The sequence below is a fragment of the Peromyscus californicus genome, unplaced genomic scaffold (genome assembly GCF_007827085.1).
Source record: "Peromyscus californicus insignis strain IS unplaced genomic scaffold, ASM782708v3 Scaffold_12__1_contigs__length_115047231, whole genome shotgun sequence".
NCBI classification, from domain to species: Eukaryota; Metazoa; Chordata; class Mammalia; order Rodentia; family Cricetidae; genus Peromyscus; species Peromyscus californicus.
Genome location: NW_026294413.1, coordinates 44,495,711 through 44,514,908, shown reverse-complemented (window position 1 = coordinate 44,514,908; position 19,198 = coordinate 44,495,711). Strand labels below are relative to the sequence as shown.

The 19,198-nt window shown below is 39.1% G+C and overlaps 1 protein-coding gene across 4 annotated transcripts in view; it reads right to left on the bottom strand.

Annotated features, from left to right (window-relative positions):
• Naa16 (N-alpha-acetyltransferase 16, NatA auxiliary subunit) overlaps positions 1-19,198 on the bottom strand; it is a 61,397-nt gene that overhangs the window by 16,718 nt on the left and 25,481 nt on the right. For 2 of the 4 annotated variants that reach the window (XM_052732658.1, XM_052732659.1), the window contains exons 9-13: positions 18,161-18,267; positions 8,611-8,683; positions 5,790-5,959; positions 5,321-5,473; positions 795-923 (exon numbers count right to left, since the gene is read on the bottom strand). In XM_052732658.1, coding sequence (XP_052588618.1) covers positions 795-923; positions 5,321-5,473; positions 5,790-5,959; positions 8,611-8,683; positions 18,161-18,267 — 632 coding nt within the window. Of the gene's footprint in view, positions 1-118; positions 262-794; positions 924-5,320; positions 5,474-5,789; positions 5,960-8,610; positions 8,684-18,160; positions 18,268-19,198 lie in introns of those variants that run through there. The other 2 variants (XR_008216973.1, XR_008216974.1) reach the window with 2 other exon arrangements.

Genomic DNA, 19,198 nt, shown 5'->3' with positions numbered 1-19,198 from the left:
CTAGTTCCAGGTCCCATCAAAAGCCACCCCCTAAGACAGAGCTCTCCTCCGGGTAACCTCACAAGTTCGCATGGGAAGAAGGCCAAAGTGACTGCCATGGTGCAGACATCAGGCTCACCTGACTACGACGCCTGTGGTTTTATACTGCGTCAGCAGGGGAAGAGTGGTGCCGAGTGCCCCCACAACTGAGGGCTGCTGAGGACTGCCTCAGGGGTGCATTTGCGGCTCCTTTCCTCCTGTGGTCCATGTAGAAGAAGAGTGCTTCAGAGATGACAAAGAACAGGAAAACAAAAATTCACACAAAGGAAAAGAAAAGTGCCCTCACTAAGGCATATCACACACATAATTCTAAATGCAAGTAATAAAATAAGCCTGCAAGTTGGCCAGCTGATGCACAGGGTATCAATGTGAGAACAAACATCCTGGGAAGACGAACTGGAGAGAGGCTGACTGTGGACCAGATCCTGATGTTAAAGGGGAAAGGTGTTGCCACCAGCTGTGTGTCCTCCTAGGCTGCTAATGAAAATTAAATAATGGCCAGATGAAGGGAGAGAAATTGTGAATGTATGTCAATTATAGCACACACTGTTTTCACTAACTTGTTTTCCTTTTCTCTTCAGAAAAAATACATAAACATGTCAAGTATCACTGCACATTGCTCACAATACTAAATCCAAAGAATTGTTTTCAAATGAAGCTGTCAAAGTTAGAAGAGGCAGATGATCCAGTGTAGATATGTACCTGCTTTTCTTGTCACTTACAGAAGAAACTAGAATCCACATCCTAACACTCACCCTTTCCACCTCATGGCATTTTTTCAAGGCATCCCCGTATCTCCCAAGGCGCTGATAGGCCAAAATGCATTCTGTCTCAAACCACATACACTGCATTTCATTTAGATTTTCCACAGCGGATGTTCCTTCCTGAAATGGAAACTTGCATAAATATAAGGCAGCAAGCAATAAACAGATCCTCCAGTTCACACTGTTTTAAAAGTACAATTAAAAGCCTCAGGTTCAAATAGCAATAGGAAAAAATCACCTTTCCAACTACTCCCACCTCTATTATGATGAGAATAATTAGCAATCAGCAAATACATTATTTTATTATTTTATGTTGTATGTTTGTGTATGTGCATGCACAGATGGGACAGCACATTTTGAGGTCAGAGGACAACTTGTGGGAGCCAATGCTTTCCTTTCACTTTCTGAGTCTCAAAGATCTAATGTAGGCCCTGGCAGCAAGCACCTTCGCCACCGAGCCATCTCTGCAGCCTCCTTAGTGTTTTAAACTGCAAAGTTTAACTTATTCAGCCCCCTGGGGTGTTCACCACTTTGTATAGAATGAACTCCAAATTACTAAAGCTACTGCTAAGCATCGAAGCTCTTATTTTTAACTACTTAAAACAACAGTCCTGCCAGGTGGTGGTGGCACACACCTTTAATCCCAGCACTCGGGAGGCAGAGCCAGGCGTATCTCTGTGAGTTCGAGGCCAGCCTGGTCTACAGAGTGAGATCCAGGACAGGCTCCAAAGCTACACAGAGAAACCCTGTCTCGAAAAACAAGAACCAACCAACAAAAATACACAACAGTCCATGAATATTGCCTATCTTCTTTTCACTTTCTTTTTCTTTCTGCTAGTTAACATTTCCTTGCTGACTCAAGGTCACTGTTACAAAGATCCAGTACTGTTATGGTACTTCTCATAATGTTTTCAGTTTCTCAATCTCCCTCCAGCAGGTTAGGCTATACACTCTCACTTTCTGTGTTCACCCATCTGAGTTTAAGAGCATCTGCTGTTTCCTAACAAGTCTTTTACTTCACTAGCTCTCTGTGTCACGTGCTATTAAAACCGAGTAACACTGAACACAGTGGTGCATGCCTATAATTCCAGCACCTGGGAGACTGAGGCAGGAGAATTTTGAGTTCAAAACCAGCCTGAAGTACATAGTTAGACCTTGCCTTTAAGAAAGAAAGAAAAGAAAGGAAAGAAAAGAAAAGAGATCCCTGGATTTGTTACAAGTATTTGTTAGTTCACCCTTAAAGATAAGAGGAATGTCTAAGATATTAGCTCCAATGAAAGGCAACGGATTTTTGTCATCCACTGAAACAGACTTATTTTAAACACATTTGTGTGATTTCAGAAAAGATGGGAAAGCGTACTGATAAAAATATTTTCAGTGTTTGATCATTTTTAAGACCACTTTCTACTATCAGTTCAATTCTTGGAATTTATTAAGTCTAAAAATTCTCAAGCTCAGGAGGTGAAGATGTCAAGTGTAAAAGGCTAGTGTGAGCTTACACAGAAAGAGTCTATCTCAAAAAGAAAAGTCTAAAAATTATCTCCAGATTTAAAAAAAAGACTTATCTTATTTCTCCTTTATAGTTATGTATATTTTCCATTTTCTGATGACTGTGTCTTCACAAAAAATATATGTTACTTTATCTCAAAAATTTCACCATAAAGAACTATTAAACAAAGATTTGTAACCCTCTATAATTCCTTTTTTTTTTTTTGTTTTTGTTTTTTTTGTTTTTCCAGACAGAGTTTCTCTGTCCTGGAACTCAGTCTGTAGACCAGGCTGGCCTCGAACTCACAGAGATCCTCCTGCCTCTGCCTCTCGAGTACTGGGATTAAAGGTATATGCCACCGCCGCCCGGCAGCCCTCTATAATTCCAAGCTGTAAACAATCTGTAAATGTGAGCATTTCGCTCATTCACTTTATTCTCCTGGGCCCTTGAAGCGACATGCTAGTTGTCTATGTTTAAATCACTGGACTAAAGCCGGGCGGTGATGGCGCATGCCTTTAATCCCAGCACTCGGGAGGCAGAGGGAGGCAGAGGCAGGCAGATCTTTGTGAGTTCGAGGCCAGCCTGGACTACCAAGTGAGTTCCAGGAAAGGCGCAAGAGAAACCCTATCTCGAAAAACCAAAAAAAAAAAAAAAAAAAAATCACTGGACTAAAACTTAACTGAAATCTTACAGACTCATTTCCAACAGTACTTCTAACCCTACCTTTACCTCCCAGATAGCACTTTTTAACCTAGAAACCCAAGGATTTGTATGACTCTCTGCTGTAGTCTCTTCTAATCTTGACAGCTGTGATGTAGTTGAAAGGATGCTGAACCACAGTACCGGTCAGTGTGACCGAAGACGGTCCAGGTATCCTCTTCTAAGCTTCAAAGACTTTCTGTAAAACATCAGAAACCTGAGTATGTCCTATGTGAACATAAACAATACTACTAGTCCTCTCTCTAGCCCTCGTGTTCTCTACAAAATTTCTGTCATCATCACAGGGTGGCTACATTCTCTAATTCTTTCTCACTTTCATTATGACTATTTTGCTACACATATACTTAAATTAATATAGTCAAATATATCACTGTTATTCACACTTCATCTTAAACACTTCTAGGGTGACTGAATTTGGTCAGTTCATGTTATACATGTTCATGTAAACAACACACTGAATCCTACTAATATGTACTCCTGCTATATGTCAATCAAATCTTTAACTAATAGAGCTGAGTATGCTGTAGCTCATTTGGCGGAGTGTTTGCCTACTACGAATGAAGCCCTGGGTTCAATGCACAGTACCACAGAAAACTGGGCACGGTAGGACAAACCTGTAGTTCTGATACTCAGAAAGTAGACAGGAGGATCAGAACTTCAAGAGTGTTCTCCCTACAAAATAAGTTTAGGGCCAGCCTTGGCTACTGTCTGAAAGAGCTAAATATATAATCAAAAAAGGGGGCTGGAGAGATGGCTCAGCGGTTAAGAGCACCGGCTGCTCTTCCAGAGGACCTGGGTTCAATTCCCAGCACCCACATGGTAGCTCACAACTGTCTGTAACTCCAGTTCCAGAGATTCTAAAACCCTCACACAGATATACATGCAAGCAAAACAATAATGCACATGAAATAAAACTAAATAATTAAAACAAACAAAAAAAGATGTTCAAAGTACTAAAGACAGATGTAGAGAAAGTTAGGAAAACAGTGTATCAATAACACAGAAATATCAAGAGGTAGAAAACCTAAAAAGGCCAGGCGGTGGTAGTGCACACCTTTAATTCCAGCACTTGGGCGGCAGAGGCAGGTAGATAGATTTCTATGAGTTCGAGGCCAGTCTGGTTTACAGAGCGAGTTCCAGGACAGCCAGGGCTGCACAGAGAAACACTGCCTCAAGAAAAAACAAACAAAACAAAACTACCTAAAAATTACACACACACACACACACACACACACACACACACACACACACACACACACACACACACTTTTTAAATATACCTCTTTGCTCCTTTAGAATTGAAGAAATGTTCCCTTCCAAGCATGAAGCGTTTCTGGAACCTACAGACTCCTACTGTATTCCTTCAAATATCTGATTTGCTGTCTATATTTAGTTCTTTGGTCCTCTGAACTGGTGTGTGTGCAATGTAAGGTAGGGATGCCATTGAATATTTCAACGTAAGTGTCTGCCTCAGCAATTTTATCTTTAATTTTAAAAGTACTTCTGGTCATATACCAAGTTTCCAAATACATTTGAATCAATTTGTAGGCTTTCTGTTCTGTTCTATGAACCTGTAATTTTAATCAAAACCAAGTATCATGTCTATTAGGACACTATTACAGAAAAGATGAAAAAGGAAGAAAATATAGAACAAGTATTTAGCCAAACAATTTTAGATAACTTAAATTCTGAAATGTCACAGAAAATACACAGAAAGAACTCTGAGCAATTCTGAAGTAAGAGGATTTAATAGAGAATTAAAGAGAAATCATAAATTATAAAGGAAACAAATTTGGGATACAAAGTAAATTTTTTAAGTTTATTTATTTAAAGACAAGGTCTCATTATGTAACCTTGACTAGCTGGATCTCGCTATGTAGACCAGTCTGGACTTCAACTCACAGAGATCGGCTTGCTTCTGCCTCCTCCATGCTGTGATTAGAGGTGTACATGACCACACTCAGCACAAACTGAAGTTTGGATAAAAGCACTTGTAGCTAGCTCTTCCAAAGGATCTGAGTTCAGAGGCCAACAAACACACTGAGCAGCTCACAACCACCTGTAACTCTAGCTCCAGGAGATCTAACACCCTCTTCTGGACTACCTGGGTGCTTGCATTCACATGGCAGGTGTGCATACCCCCACACACGTGCAACACCACAGTAAGAAACCTATTTGGAATATGGACTAAATGGGAATTTTTTTTAAAGGAATTCTTATGAATTTCAATGGCAAACTTAACAAACCATCATAGAACTTCAATTTTACTAATTCAGACAATTACATACTTATACATGCTATTGCCTACCCTTGTGAACTTGGAGCACATTTCCTCTGCTTCTTTTATCAAATTTGCTCGAAGCATGTATTTTGCACATTTGGAATTGATGAATCTATCAGCTGTGTCCAAAGACTGTGCTTCATCCATCCACTTTGCAGCTTCTTTGAGATTACCTATATGCTGTAGGAGAAGAGGTATTAGGGAAATCCGTTTATGAGCAAGAGAAAATGGGTGCCATAGAAATGGGAAAGAAATATAAATAAAAACAGGTTAGAAATTTGACATGATCTTGTCAGTTTACCTAGAAAACTAGACAACTAAGATCCCACTTACTAAGAACTGAACCAAATAACTAACATTGTTACACAATAAAGAATTCCTTAGGATTATTAGAATATAGAAAAAATTATCAGAGAATCTTAGGAGTTACTCTACTTCAAGCCTTTTAAAAAATGATTCAATTCAAACCACTCAAAAATCAATATTAAGATTTTACCTTGTATATTTTTGCTTTTATGTAGAATAACTCTATTAGAGTTGGAGTACTAGCAATCACAGCATTAATATACTCCAAAGCCAGCAAATACTGTCCAAGTTTATCAAAGTGCTGTGCCAGGAAATACTGGACCCAGAGTAGAGTTGTTGGAGGTTCCTTTTCCCCATTCTCTGCAATCAAACAAATATTACACTGTTATAAGAAGAATGCTAAGTAAAGCAAACCTACATGCTTTATCTGCTTAATTCAGAATGAAATCAACGATTATTATTAAGAGCAAAAGCTCAGCAAAAATGACCAATCTAACAGAAAGAGGCATGACTCTATGGCATCAAGTTCAAAAGCTAACAGCCACGCCGAGAAATAAAATCTTAGTTCAACAGGCTTCTAATCCCAAACTACCTCCAAATAAACAGTGCTAGAGAAGAACAATCTATCTAACTCTATGGGTTCTCAAGATGAAAGCAATGTGCAGTGAACCAGAAAAATAATCAAAGACAGTAACTTGGAGAAAAGATTACCTATCACTGCAAATCTTCAGCAGAAGCAAAAACTGCCACATTATGCATTGCCCACATGTGCAAAATATATGCTTCTATCAAATATGACAACAGAAGCAGAGAAATTGAGTTCCAAGTTCACAAGGGTTACTGTAGGAGTGTGTAACTGTCTCAATTAGCATATTATACACTTTAATACAGCCAGATCATCATCAAAGCAAAGAAGGATATGACTGAAAGAATATACCCTGATGAGACAACAATATCCCTGATATACCACAAATCTAAGATTAGGGTACACAGCCCAAAGTCAGCTAACAAAAGCAGCCATATACACACATTATTTGAATTCTATTCTGCTTCCAATCCTGTACTAAAGAAGCTATCAAAATGGACTACAGAATGTCAGACATGTCTACAGTGAGGCAGAGTGAATTACCTGTATTATATCAACAGGAGATCTCCTAGTATATGTAGCCAACTAAATAAACAAGACAATAATGCAAACACACTAAAGCATAAATTAGAAAGCTGGGGTGGTCTGAATAAGAATGGCCCCTTACAGACTCATATATTTGAATGCTTGGTCCCCAGTTGATGAAACTACTGGAAAAGAATTAGGTGTGGCCTTATTAGAGGACACTGGAATCTGGCTTTAAGGCTTCAGAGTCCATGCCATTCCCAGTTAGCTCTCTCTGCCTAGGGCTTGTGGACCTAGGCATAAACTTTCAGCTACTGCTCCAGTATCATGCCTGTCTGCCTGCTGCCATTCCCTCTGTCATGATGATCATGGATTCTAACCCTCTGGAACATGAACCCATATTAAATGTTTGTTGATTTTTATTATGTTTTATACGTTCCTTGGTCATAGTGTTTTTGTCATGGCAATAGAAAAGTAACTAGGATAATCCAAGTAAGAGCAAAGAATCAAACATCTAATTCAGGAGGCCAAAGCATATGAAGGAAGGTTCTTTAAAATAATTTCAGAACTATAGTTATAAGTCAGTAGCATAACACTTGTCTAGCACGCATGAGGCCCTGGGTTCAACCTATAACCTACTCTGCCCAGCTAACAGATGGGGAGCAAGAATGAAATAAGGAATCTAGGAAATACTACAGGAGGAACTTTTTAACAGGCGCATCAACCTGCTAAGAAACCCTGTCAATGACAGCATCAGAGAGATAACCAGAGCACCTTAAGCACAAAGCACCACCTGGGAGGTATTCAAACAACTCTCAACTTTATTAATCTCACTACCAATGTCACGTGAAATAGGAATGACGGTGACAAACACACGTGATCCCAAGAGAATGCAGTCAGTCAGGTCTAAAGTAGGGAAAGTCCACAAAACAAGTGAGCTTTCAACAAAAGGCATTTCTTAAAGGAAGAGAGATCACTGTATATTAAAAGACCACAAAACCCTTCAAATGTAAAGCATGGGCCTTAACTAGATTTAAATTAAAATAAACCAATTAAACAAATATTTTGGACAGTGGTTGAGAAATATGTAGACAGGTATTAGATATGAAGTTGATTTTGTGCATCTTAAAGATGCATACTAAGGTTTTTACACGTAAAATATTTGGAATTTGCTTTAAAATACTCTAACAGGGTGGACTGGAGTCTGGAGAGAGAGCTCAGAAGTTTAGAGCACTTGCTGCTCTTCCAGAGGACCTGGGTTCAAGTCCTAACATCACTTGGCAGCTAACAATTGTCTGTAACTCCAGTTCCCAGGAATCTAATGCCCTCTTCTGGTCCATGGGGAGCCACACATGCAAGCAATGCATAGACACACATGCAGGCAAAACATTCATACACATAATTTTTTCCCAAAACATAAAAAACAAAAAACTCCAAACTCCAAGAGCAGTGACACAGAAAAGACACATAAAGAACCTAAAGAGATTGTCTCCATACCTGAAACATCCTATAGGATTTTCTAAAATGTCTTCATTTACACATGTCCCCACAGAGAATTAAAGGGCCAAACAGACATAATTAAAAATTAATTCAAGAATGAAAAAATAGAAAATTTAGGGATTCAGGAAAAAAGGTTCTAATTTAAATACTCAATCTTGGGCAAGCCATTCAACCTTTCAAATCTGTTTTCCTTGTTAAATAAGGCTAACTCTTAAGTCAAAAAGATTATGGAAATTTTAAATTAAATAATACTGAAAATACTCTCATTTCATTTACTAATTCAAAAACCAATAAGCAGCCATTTATGTAGCACACACATAATATATGTAAACTAGTTTCTGTGATTAAAATTAGATTTAAATTAGCAATAAAATTCCAATTTAGTCTAGTTTAAACTTACCATAAGGGCTAAAAAAGCCATTCATTTTAAGAGAAGCTTCATAATTAGTAACAAGTTCCTGGATTATTGAAACCTGTTAAAGAAACATATTTTTTAATTTAAAAATGCTTCACTGAAGGTATTTTTATTTGTGGACTAATCTGATTGGAACAACAATTTATTTTTTATTTTTATTGATGTATGTGTCCGTCTGTTTATATGCAATTTGTGTGCAGGTGCTTGTGAAGGCCAAAAGAGGGTGCCCAACGCCCGAACCTGGAAGTAGATGTGGCTTTTTAGCTCTCTGACATGTATGCGGGAACCAAACTCAGATCCTTAGAAAGAACAGCAAGTGCTCTCAACCACTAAACCATCTCTCTAGCCCTACAATACATTTCAAAATCACAGATTAGCTAAACTGTAGGTATTAAAATACTATTTCTCCCACTCCCAATCTGAGCATTTTGGAGGACTGAGGAAAAACAAATGTACTGCTGCATTTATTAATGGTTTTAGGACTCAACGACTTCTCCTCTCCAGAAGACTGTGATTTTCAGTCTGTTTTGGTATTCTCTTCCCCTAGCACCAAAGATGAGGCTCAAACCCACCTTGGGCCTTCATAGTGAGCAGGGTCTTCAAAGCACTCTACAAGGGAGCTAGATCCCCAATCCCAGAATCCTGACGATTCTGAAGGACAAATTACCATATTTATATAATTCATCAACAGTTAAATTGTCTTTTGCTTCCCTGTTTTGTTCTGTAAAACTATAAACTACAATATAAATATTTAGATTTTTAAAAATATCACTCCTTACAAAAAAGTTAAGTGAAATGATTCAAAGTTTTAAAGTTACATATTAAAAATGACAGTTCAGTCAGTCAAGTGCTTGTCACACAAACCTGAAGACCCGAGTTCAAACCCAGCACTCACATGAAAGCTGGCACTAGCAGCACAGCTTGTATCTGTAATGGGCTGATGGGGTGGAGATAGGAGGATCCCTGAACTCACACACTGGCTAGCAGCCTAGCCAAATCAAGTAGCTCCAGGTTCAGCTAGAGTCCTTATCTCAAAACATAAAACGGAGAACAACTGAGGAAAACACCTGATATTAACCTCTGACCTCCACCTACTCACGTACACACATGCATATACCCCTGCGTGCATAGGTGTACAAACCCACAGGAACACGTACAAACACTACATACACAAACACAAATGTTCAATGACTATATCTTGCTTTCTATTGTCAACAACCCTGGTAAAGGACAGAAAGGAGAATCTGTGCTTAATACAATTGGAGGTCTTCCTTCCTAATTCCCTCATCTAAATACTGCTAAAACAAGTTCTTAAACACCGTTTACTGTTACTATTTTATGAAAACTGGAACTTTTAAAAAATTCTGATTTTCAGAACAATTAATTTATTTTCTTTCCCCAAGCCTCTTTTATGAACTAATCAAAATGTACTATTTACACATTTCCTGCCAGTGCAGATTTTGGTAGACGTGGCTGTGAAAGAAACCTCTACATGCATTCCAGTTAATAGAAAAAAGACAGTATAATTTAATTGTCTTCATTTTGAATCCAAATTAACGTGTACCATACAATGTCAGAGTTAGCATCCATGAAGTCATGAACCGTACGCTGCCCAGTACCAAACCAAAGTAAAACACTTCTCAGGCTTATACAATTTACACACTTTTGATATGTTGCTGCATACCACAGCACGATTCATTAGCGACTTAAACAATGACTGGCAGGGGCTAGACAGATGGCTCAGTCTCTTCCTGAGGACCCAAGTTTGGTTCCCAGCACCCATGTCACAACTGTCTTGGGCATCTGCACTCACATGCACATACCCATGCCCAGATAGATACACCACTGAAAACAATGCATCTTTAACAGAAGAGATGGGGAAGGGCGATGGGGAGACTAGGAAGAACCGTGTAAGAGTAGAAAACGTGTGACAAAAAGGGGGATGCGAACAAGATTCACACACAATGACGTCACTAAAACAGTTAGGGTTGGAAAGATGGCTCAGTGGTTAAGAGCACTGGCTACTCTTTCAGCAGTTCAATTCCCAGCACCCACTTGGTGGTTCACAACTGTCTGGGACTCTAATTCCAGGGAATCTGGTTCCCTTTTTCTGGCCTCTGAGAGTACTGCACACACATAGTACAAATACATGCATGCAAGTAAAACACCCAGACACATAAATAAAATAAAATGAAATAAAAACAAACAAAAAAGTCAAACATATCAATGAAAACGTGCTATTAGTAGAAAGTGGCTAAAATGGTTCTCTAAAGACAATGTTTAATTTAGCTTAAAACAGTAGTTTAAATAACTCTGATTGGTTTGTTTTTAAAACAGAGTCTAGGTATAGAGGGCTGGCTGGCCTGGAGCTGGCCATGCTGGCCTCAAAATCAAGCCAACCTTCCAAATGCGGGGATTACAAGCAAGTGGCACATGTCCTACTGAACCACAATTTAAAAAGAGACTTTGATGCTAAGGATGAGGTGCACAAACCTAATGTAGGCACTCAGGAGGGTGGTAAGTTTGAGACCCGCATGGGCTACATAGTGAGTCCATGTTTTAGAAAACAAAAGATGAGCCGGGCGGTGGTGGTTCACGCCTTTAATCCCAGCACTCGGGAGGCAGAGCCAGGCAGATCTCTGTGAGTTCGAGGCCAGCCTGGGCTACCAAGTGAGTTCCAAAGAGGCGCAAAGCTACACAGAGAAACCCTGTCTCGAAAAACCAAAAAAAAAAAAAAAACCAAAAAAAGAAAAAAGAAAACAAAAGATGGGTTTCTCTGACGCGGAATCTAAAAAGCTGACTTCATGAGCCTACAATTACTGTCACTGGAGGCCCAGAAGGGTGAGGAGGATAGAAGGTTGATGTAACAGGTACAAAAACAAACAGGAAAGTGTAGCAGTTACCAAAACAGACAAGAAGTGTATAGTCTACTGCTCCAGCGCTTCTTAAACTGTGTGCTGCAGGCTCAGGGGTCACAAATCTGGAAGACTCCAAATGTTTGGTGATATATAAAGGTTGCTGAATGTGCAGTGACTGCGAGTAGTTCAAAGTGACACACAGTGACTACCACGTGTGTCTGGTGGCATATAACAAGCACACTTTGTACTGCACGTGTCACTACACTACTCACGGCAACAAACGCTACCTAACACACCGTGGCTTAGATTCAAGACAAGCACACAATGAATTATAGCATTCCTACACACACAGTTTTCTGCTCTTAAGCAACACTATGGTTTAGTTGCAAAAAGCCATTTAATATTTTTCCTCCCATCATTCTTCAGACTCTAAGTATCAAATGACTATGTCTTTGGATTCTATTAGAATAGTTTAAAAATTTCTGTGTAAGTTACTGACGTGGGTTTCATTAAAATAATCATTCAGTGGAGGTGGGAGGGATGGTTCAGGAGTTAAGAGCACTGGCTGCTCTTCCAGAAGACCGGAGTCGAGTCCCTAGCATCAACATCAGGCAGCTCATGGTTCACAGGTAATACATTCAGGCAAAATATCCGTATACATAAAAATGAATGAATAATCTTATCCAGGCGGTGGTGGCACCTAGGAAGCAGAGGTAGGCAGATTTCTGTGAGTTCGAGGCCAGCCTAGTCTACAAAATAAGTTCCAGGACAACCAGGGATACACAGAGGGAACCTGTCTTGAAAGCAGCAAAAAAAAAATCAGTAAATAAATAATCTTTAAGAAATAATTCAGGGGTTGGGGATTTAGCTCAGTGGTAGAGCACTTGCCTAGCAAGCACAAGGCCCTGGGTTCGGTTCTCAGCTGGGGGGGGGGGGATTTTAATTCAATGTATTCTGGCTTGGGATTAGGATAGAATTTCTAACAATTTCTGAAAAGTCATAAATATGCTTCTGTCGTTTTGCCCCATATATTTATATGAAGCAATAGTCTAAGTATTGGCAAATATAAAACCAAAGTATCAGCTAGGCGGTGGTGGCGTACACCTTTAATCCCAGCACTTGGGAGGCAGAGCCAGGCAGATCTTTTTGAGTTCGAGGTCAGCCTGGTCTACAGAGTGAGATTCAGGACAGGCACCAAAGCTACACAGAGAAACCCTGTCTCAAAAAACCAAAAAAAAAAAAACAAACAAACAAAAAAAAAAAACAAAAAAACCTTGTGTTGGGTTGGGGATTTAGCTCTACCACTGATCGCTCAGTGGGTAAACCCCTTGCCACTCAAGCATGAGAACCCAAGTTGTTTTGTTTTTTCCAAGATTTATTTTATTATGCATACAGTATTCTGACTGTGTGTATGCCCACACGCCAGAAGAGGGGGCATTAGATCTCATTATCGATGGTTATGAGCCACCATCTGGTTGCTGGGAATTGAACTCAGGACCTCTCATAGAGCAACCAGTGCTTTTAACCTCTGAGCCATCTCTTCAAGCCAAGAACCCAAGTTTTAACCTCTAGAACTCACATAAAAGCTGGGCAGAGTTGCATGTGCCTGTAATCTCAGTGGTCCTATAAGGAGATGGGAGACAGACAGAAGCACCCCAGAATCTCATTGGCCAGCTAGCATGGTATATGCAGTTAACAGCAAAGACAAGACACTCAAACAAGGTAGAATTCTGGCAAGGACAAACACTGACGTTATCCTCCAACCTCCACATGCTTGTGCAGACTCACACACATCACAAGCATAAAAATCAAGTTTAGTTTAAAGGAACTAAATGGGCTCTATGTCCTACAGAACCAAATGTGTAGCCAAGATTTAATCCTTTGGATAAAAATGGATAAGCACATCCACCATTAGTATGCAAATACACCCTTATCTTTAATAAGTGATATAACTATAAGTAGACCAAAGAAGTGTTTTAAAATAAATTTCATCATGGTTTATTATCAGTAAATGTTTGATCTACATACTTATTTCATATACTTATAGACCAAGGGGTTAATAAAAACTTCTCAGGTGAGTTCAAGGCCAGCCTGGTCTACAGAGCAAGCTCCAAGACAGGCACCAAAACTACACAGAGAAATCCTGTCTCAAAGGAAAAAAACAAAAACAAAAACAAAAATAAACTTCTCAGGCAAAAAGCATCACAAGTGGAAAAGTTTAAGAGGCTCTGCTCTACAACGAAATGGGGTAATAACAGTTCCTAACAATTTATATTTTTCTAAAATTACAAGACAGGAGTTCCAAATTTGCTAGCACAGATAATTTACTTAGGAAGCTGGAGATGTTAGTTACCCTATCTGGTCACTAGATACTGTATACATGTACAGAATAGGCACACTGCACTCCATAATTATGTGTATTTTCTATCAACAAAATAAATAAAGGCCAGTCCTCAATTTTCACTACTAATTTATCAGAAAAAACATTGAAGATTAAGTAAACTCATGAGGCTGGGTGAAGCGGCACATGCCTTTAATCTCAGCACTGAAAAAGCAGAAGCAGGTAGAATTCTATGCTTCAGGTCAGCTTTGTTAATATAGTGAGTTCTAGACTAGCCAGGGCTATTTAGGGAGACCCTATCTCAGATAAATTAGATAGATGAGAGATGATAGATAGAAGGTGGGATCCAAGACCCCCAGTTTTAGACAATCCAGACAGAATCAGAAACTGGTTCTCTACAATCTCTGCTTACAAGCCCTCTAGTTAACACATATACAAGAGTTTAAGAACATGGATAAAACAAAATTAAAGGTAGCAGACATCTTTTAATGTAGCATAACCATTCTATCAATCTTTCTTAGAACATTTGCAACTGAAAACTTCTTTCAGGCTTAGAAATTTAGTATTCAAATTGTTTTAAGTATGTGGTAATTATTTTTGTTTTCATTAACCTACACTGCCATCTACTGGTTTGCAAACACTTCAGCTAACAGAGGTTTTTTTTTTCATATTTATTTATTGTGTGTGTGTGTGTGTATGCACACACACTGGTACACCCTTCCCCAGCCAGGAACATCACAGCACACATGGAGGAACAGGGAAGCCTGCAAAAGTCTCCGTTTCTTCTATCATGTGAATCCCAGGAATCTAACTCAGGCTTGGTAGCAATCACCATTACCTAATGAGCCATCTTGCCAGCCCTCAAGACACAGGTTTTAAATAAGTTTTACAGTTCTGGAGTAAGCATACTTTCTGTACCAAGTTTAAATAATCAAAAGCACAACAAACTAGCTGTGTGTAGTGGAGTAGGCCTTTATTCTCGGCACCCAGGAAGCAGAGGAAGAAGGGTCTCTGTAAATTCAAGGTCAATTCAATCTACATAGTAAGTTCCAGGACAGCCAGGACTACATACTGAGAGTTCATCAAAACAAAATAAATAACTAAAAAATAAGTACAACAAAACATCCACTGAAGTTACTCAAGACAGCTCAGTGGGATAGAACTTGCCTCACGAGCTTAATGACCTGAGTTCAATCCCTAGAACTCATGGTGAAAAGAGGTCCAACTCACCAAAGTTGTCCTTAATGACCTGAGTTCAATCCCTAGAACTCATGGTGAAAAGAGACCCAACTCCCCAAAGTTGTCCTTTGACCATCACAAGGGTGTCCTGGATGTGCACACCTGTACTCACACTTTATACACACAAAAATTGTTTTTTAATTTAACAGTTTTTCTCAGTTATAGGAACCCATTTCATTTCTTACTATTTCTGTTATCAAGTAGGTAATATCTAATATGGAAAATCAGTAATGTAATGTCCATCATTCGTTTCTGTTATATATTGAGAGCTAATTGTGTGTGTGAGGTATGTATTGTATTCGTGTGGTATATGTACCTGAGTGTGCTGGTGCACATGTACAGGGCTGGGACAAGATATCTGCCATTTTTCTCGATAACTCTCTGTCCTATTACCTTCAGACAGGGTCTCTCCCTGTGAACCAGAAGCTCACCAATTGAGCTAGACTGTGGGACTGAGAGGATTTTGGTAAGTTCAACCATGCCTGGCTTTTTAAGTAGGTACTAAGATTCAAACTCAGATCCTCTAGTTTAATTCCTAACTGATGCCACTACTGGGAGACAGCAGTAATTTTAGGAGGGACCTTACATGGGAGGAAAGTTAGGTCATGGCAAGGCATGTCTTTCAAAGTATACTGATGTTCCAGTCCTTTCTTTTCCTTTTCAATTTTTGCCTGCCACGATATGATCAAGTCTGTTCCTCTTTACATTCCCCTCACCAAGATGTTCACCTCTGCCACAGGACCAAAACAACAGAGCCAAGAAACCACAGACCAAGCCCCCAAACTGTGAACCAAAATAAGCCTTTCCTGAGCTGAAGTTATTTTTTGCTGGTATTTTCTCACAGTGATGGACACTAACACAATGTCTTAAAATTTTCACAATCTTTAAATCTTCCAAGTTCAACTATCTTCTCGTTTTAAATATTTTTTCCAAGTAGTTACATTAGATTAGGACTAAAGGGGTTCTATTATATTTTAATTATTAAAAGCGCTATTAAAGCTTCATTAAAATTCAGCCTGGGAAAATACTGTGCCTGTTGCAGAGATAACTTCCTAAAGCATGGCCTTTGACCTATGATCTTTGTGATTCAAACTCAAGCAAGTAAGCGACAGAATTCCCAATAAGCTGTGGTTCACAAAACCAGAACACGCTCACGAGTGGAACAGGAGGTGACTGTCAGGAACTCATCAACTGCTATGGTGTGAACATGGTTTGTGTGAGTCCCTCATGGCTTCCTGAATCAATAAGATGTTCTAACCACTGATCTTATTTCCAACATTTTATTATTCATGCGTATTACTTTTTAAAATAAGGGTCAAACATAAATAAACTGATAGATACTTGATGAAAATCTTAATACCCAACAGTATCTTTCAAAAACTCTCTATAAAAATGACTGACCACCCAGGAAAAGGCACAAAGCTACACAGAGAAACCCTGTCTTGAAAAATGACTGACCATAATATTTTAGACCTTAATAAGTAAGAAACAATACAAGGAACAATACTTGGGAATAAAAGTATAACTTCATTTCAATTAACCCTTCCCCCTTTTTCATCTGGAGAGGACTCACTAGGATGCACTAGTTAAGTCTCAGATCCTGAGCTGAAGTGATCCCCCTGCCTTATCTCCCAAGCAGCAAGAATTGCCAAGTGTGTGCTACAACACCTGGCTTTCCTACAAAGTTCGAATTCTCTGTTTATCTTTCAAATTGACAACCAAGACTTACGAACAGAGGTAGATTCTTTACCACACTTACTTACAAAGGTATGCAGATACCCTGTCATGTGTATGTTGTCATGTGCCCTGCTGTTTGAGACAGGCTCTTTCACTGAAATCTGGGCCGGGTCACTTAAGCAAGGCTAGGTGACCAGAAAGCCCCAGGGACCTCCATGATCCCAGCACTGGACTACAAGAACACACCCACTTTTTACATGGATGCTTGTGCAGTAAGGTCTATACTGACTGAGCTATCTGCCCAACTCCTAAAACTATACTGATTAGGACTCAACCTATTAATTAAAACTAGTCTCTCATACTCCACTCACCTAATGGTAGTCCCACCCCCACCCCAGGTGAAGGCATCATACCACACTGTAATGGAATCTTTAAAGATTTATTTATTTAGCCGGGCGATGGTGGCGCACGCCTTTAATCCCAGCACTCGGGAGGCAGAGCCAGGCGTATCTCTGTGAGTTCGAGGCCAGCCTGGACTACCAAGTGAGTTCCAGGAAAGGCGCAAAGCTACACAGAGAAACCCTGTCTCGAAAAACCAAAAAAAAAAGATTTATTTATTTATTATGCATACAGTGTTCTGTCTGAATGTTATCCTGTATGGCAGAAGAGGGCACCAGATCTCATTATAGATGGTTGTGAGCCACCATGTAGTTGCTGGGAATTGAACTTAATACTTCTGGAAGAACAGCCAGTGCTTTTAACTTCTGAGCCACCTCTCCAGCCCCATCTAATAGCATTTTACTGTTACACAAATTCAACTATCCATGCTACTCAAAACATGATAACGAAATGTAAGAAAAAAAAACAACAAAGAAACAAAAAGTCTGGAACTCACTGTGAACCTCAAGCTGGCTTCAAACTCATTACAATTCTCCTGCCCCAGCCTCTCAATTGTTGGGATTACAAACTACAAGTATGTTCCATCACATCCAACTGTATATCTCTTTTATCTAACTATATATTTATATATTTTGGTTTTTTTTTTTGAGACAGAGTCTCACTGTGTAGTCCTGGCTATCCTAGAACTCTCACTATAGACCAGGTTGGCCTTGAACTCAGAGATCTGCCTGCCTCTGCTGGGATTAAAGGTGTGTGCCACTACCACCATCACCACCTGGCATATCTCAGTGTTTTTAAAATGCCTTTCCTTGCTATTAACTTCATAGCATGGTAGTTCCTTTGTTAACATTTATACTATATGCATATACGTTTGGCATATAGTATTGGTATATTAGATAAAAAGACAAGTGTTGGTATAATAGAGAAATCATTAAATTATAATTAATTATAATTAAATCACAGCATAGTCCATGGAAATTTTCCTATAATAATAGCAAAACTGATTAAAAACCAAACTTACCTTTTCTCTATTACAATACAAAGATTTCAAAGTAGTGAACAGGGGTGGACATCCTTTGCTGAAGTTTGGTCTCAGGAACTTATCCATGAGTTCTCTAAATTTTTTACCTAGAGACAAAAGCAAACTTTGGTTGATGGAATCAACTGTTAAATAACTGAAGAGATAGAGCTCCTTCAGAACAACTATTCTGCAACCAGATTTTACACCCCAAGTCAGCACTATCTTGTCATATAACAAGCAGCATAACAGCAATGTTGCAGGTGACATTTCCCATAATTTCCGTTCAAAGTATCTTCAAGGAACACTTCAGAGACAAATAAATGAAAAGATTATGCAGTTTTAGATAACATAATTTACTAACCACCCAGGTTACAATCGTAAGAACAGGTATTCTTCCTAAGCTCTCCCTAACACAGACTTGGTCCCAATCCCTGAAGACGGCATTTCCACATATACTATGACTGGCCCTACCTTCAAGAAGTAGGCAAATTATCTTCTTTTAAACACTAAAGTAGTATGGCCAATTTCAACATTTGTTCATTCCACAATCATGTATCAAGTACCCTACTATACCCCAACATTATTTCAGGTACTAGGGATATAGCAGTGATTATAACAAAAATTTAAAAATATTTACCAACAGAAAACATCTGCAGAATAAGACATTAAAAGAATGTTACACATTAGATTGAGCTGAGGCATTTAGCTATGAAGTAATAAATACTCTATTTGCAACATCAAGCAAATAATTTTCCTATTATTGCTACCTGTAACAAAAAATTCTAGTATTTTCGTTTTTGTTGTTGTTGAGACAGACCTTTGCTATATGTCTCGGGTTGGCTCCAACCAACCTTGATATCCTCTTAACTCAGGATCCTGAGTACTGTGATCATAAATGTACCCACCAATCAGAAGCAGCTGGTGTCACTTTTTTTGTAAGCAGAAACATTAAAAGGAGATAGAGTTGTAGCTCAATTAGTAAGAGCTTCCCTGGTATGCACAACGGCCCTTAATTCTATCCCTAGCACCACAGTAAAA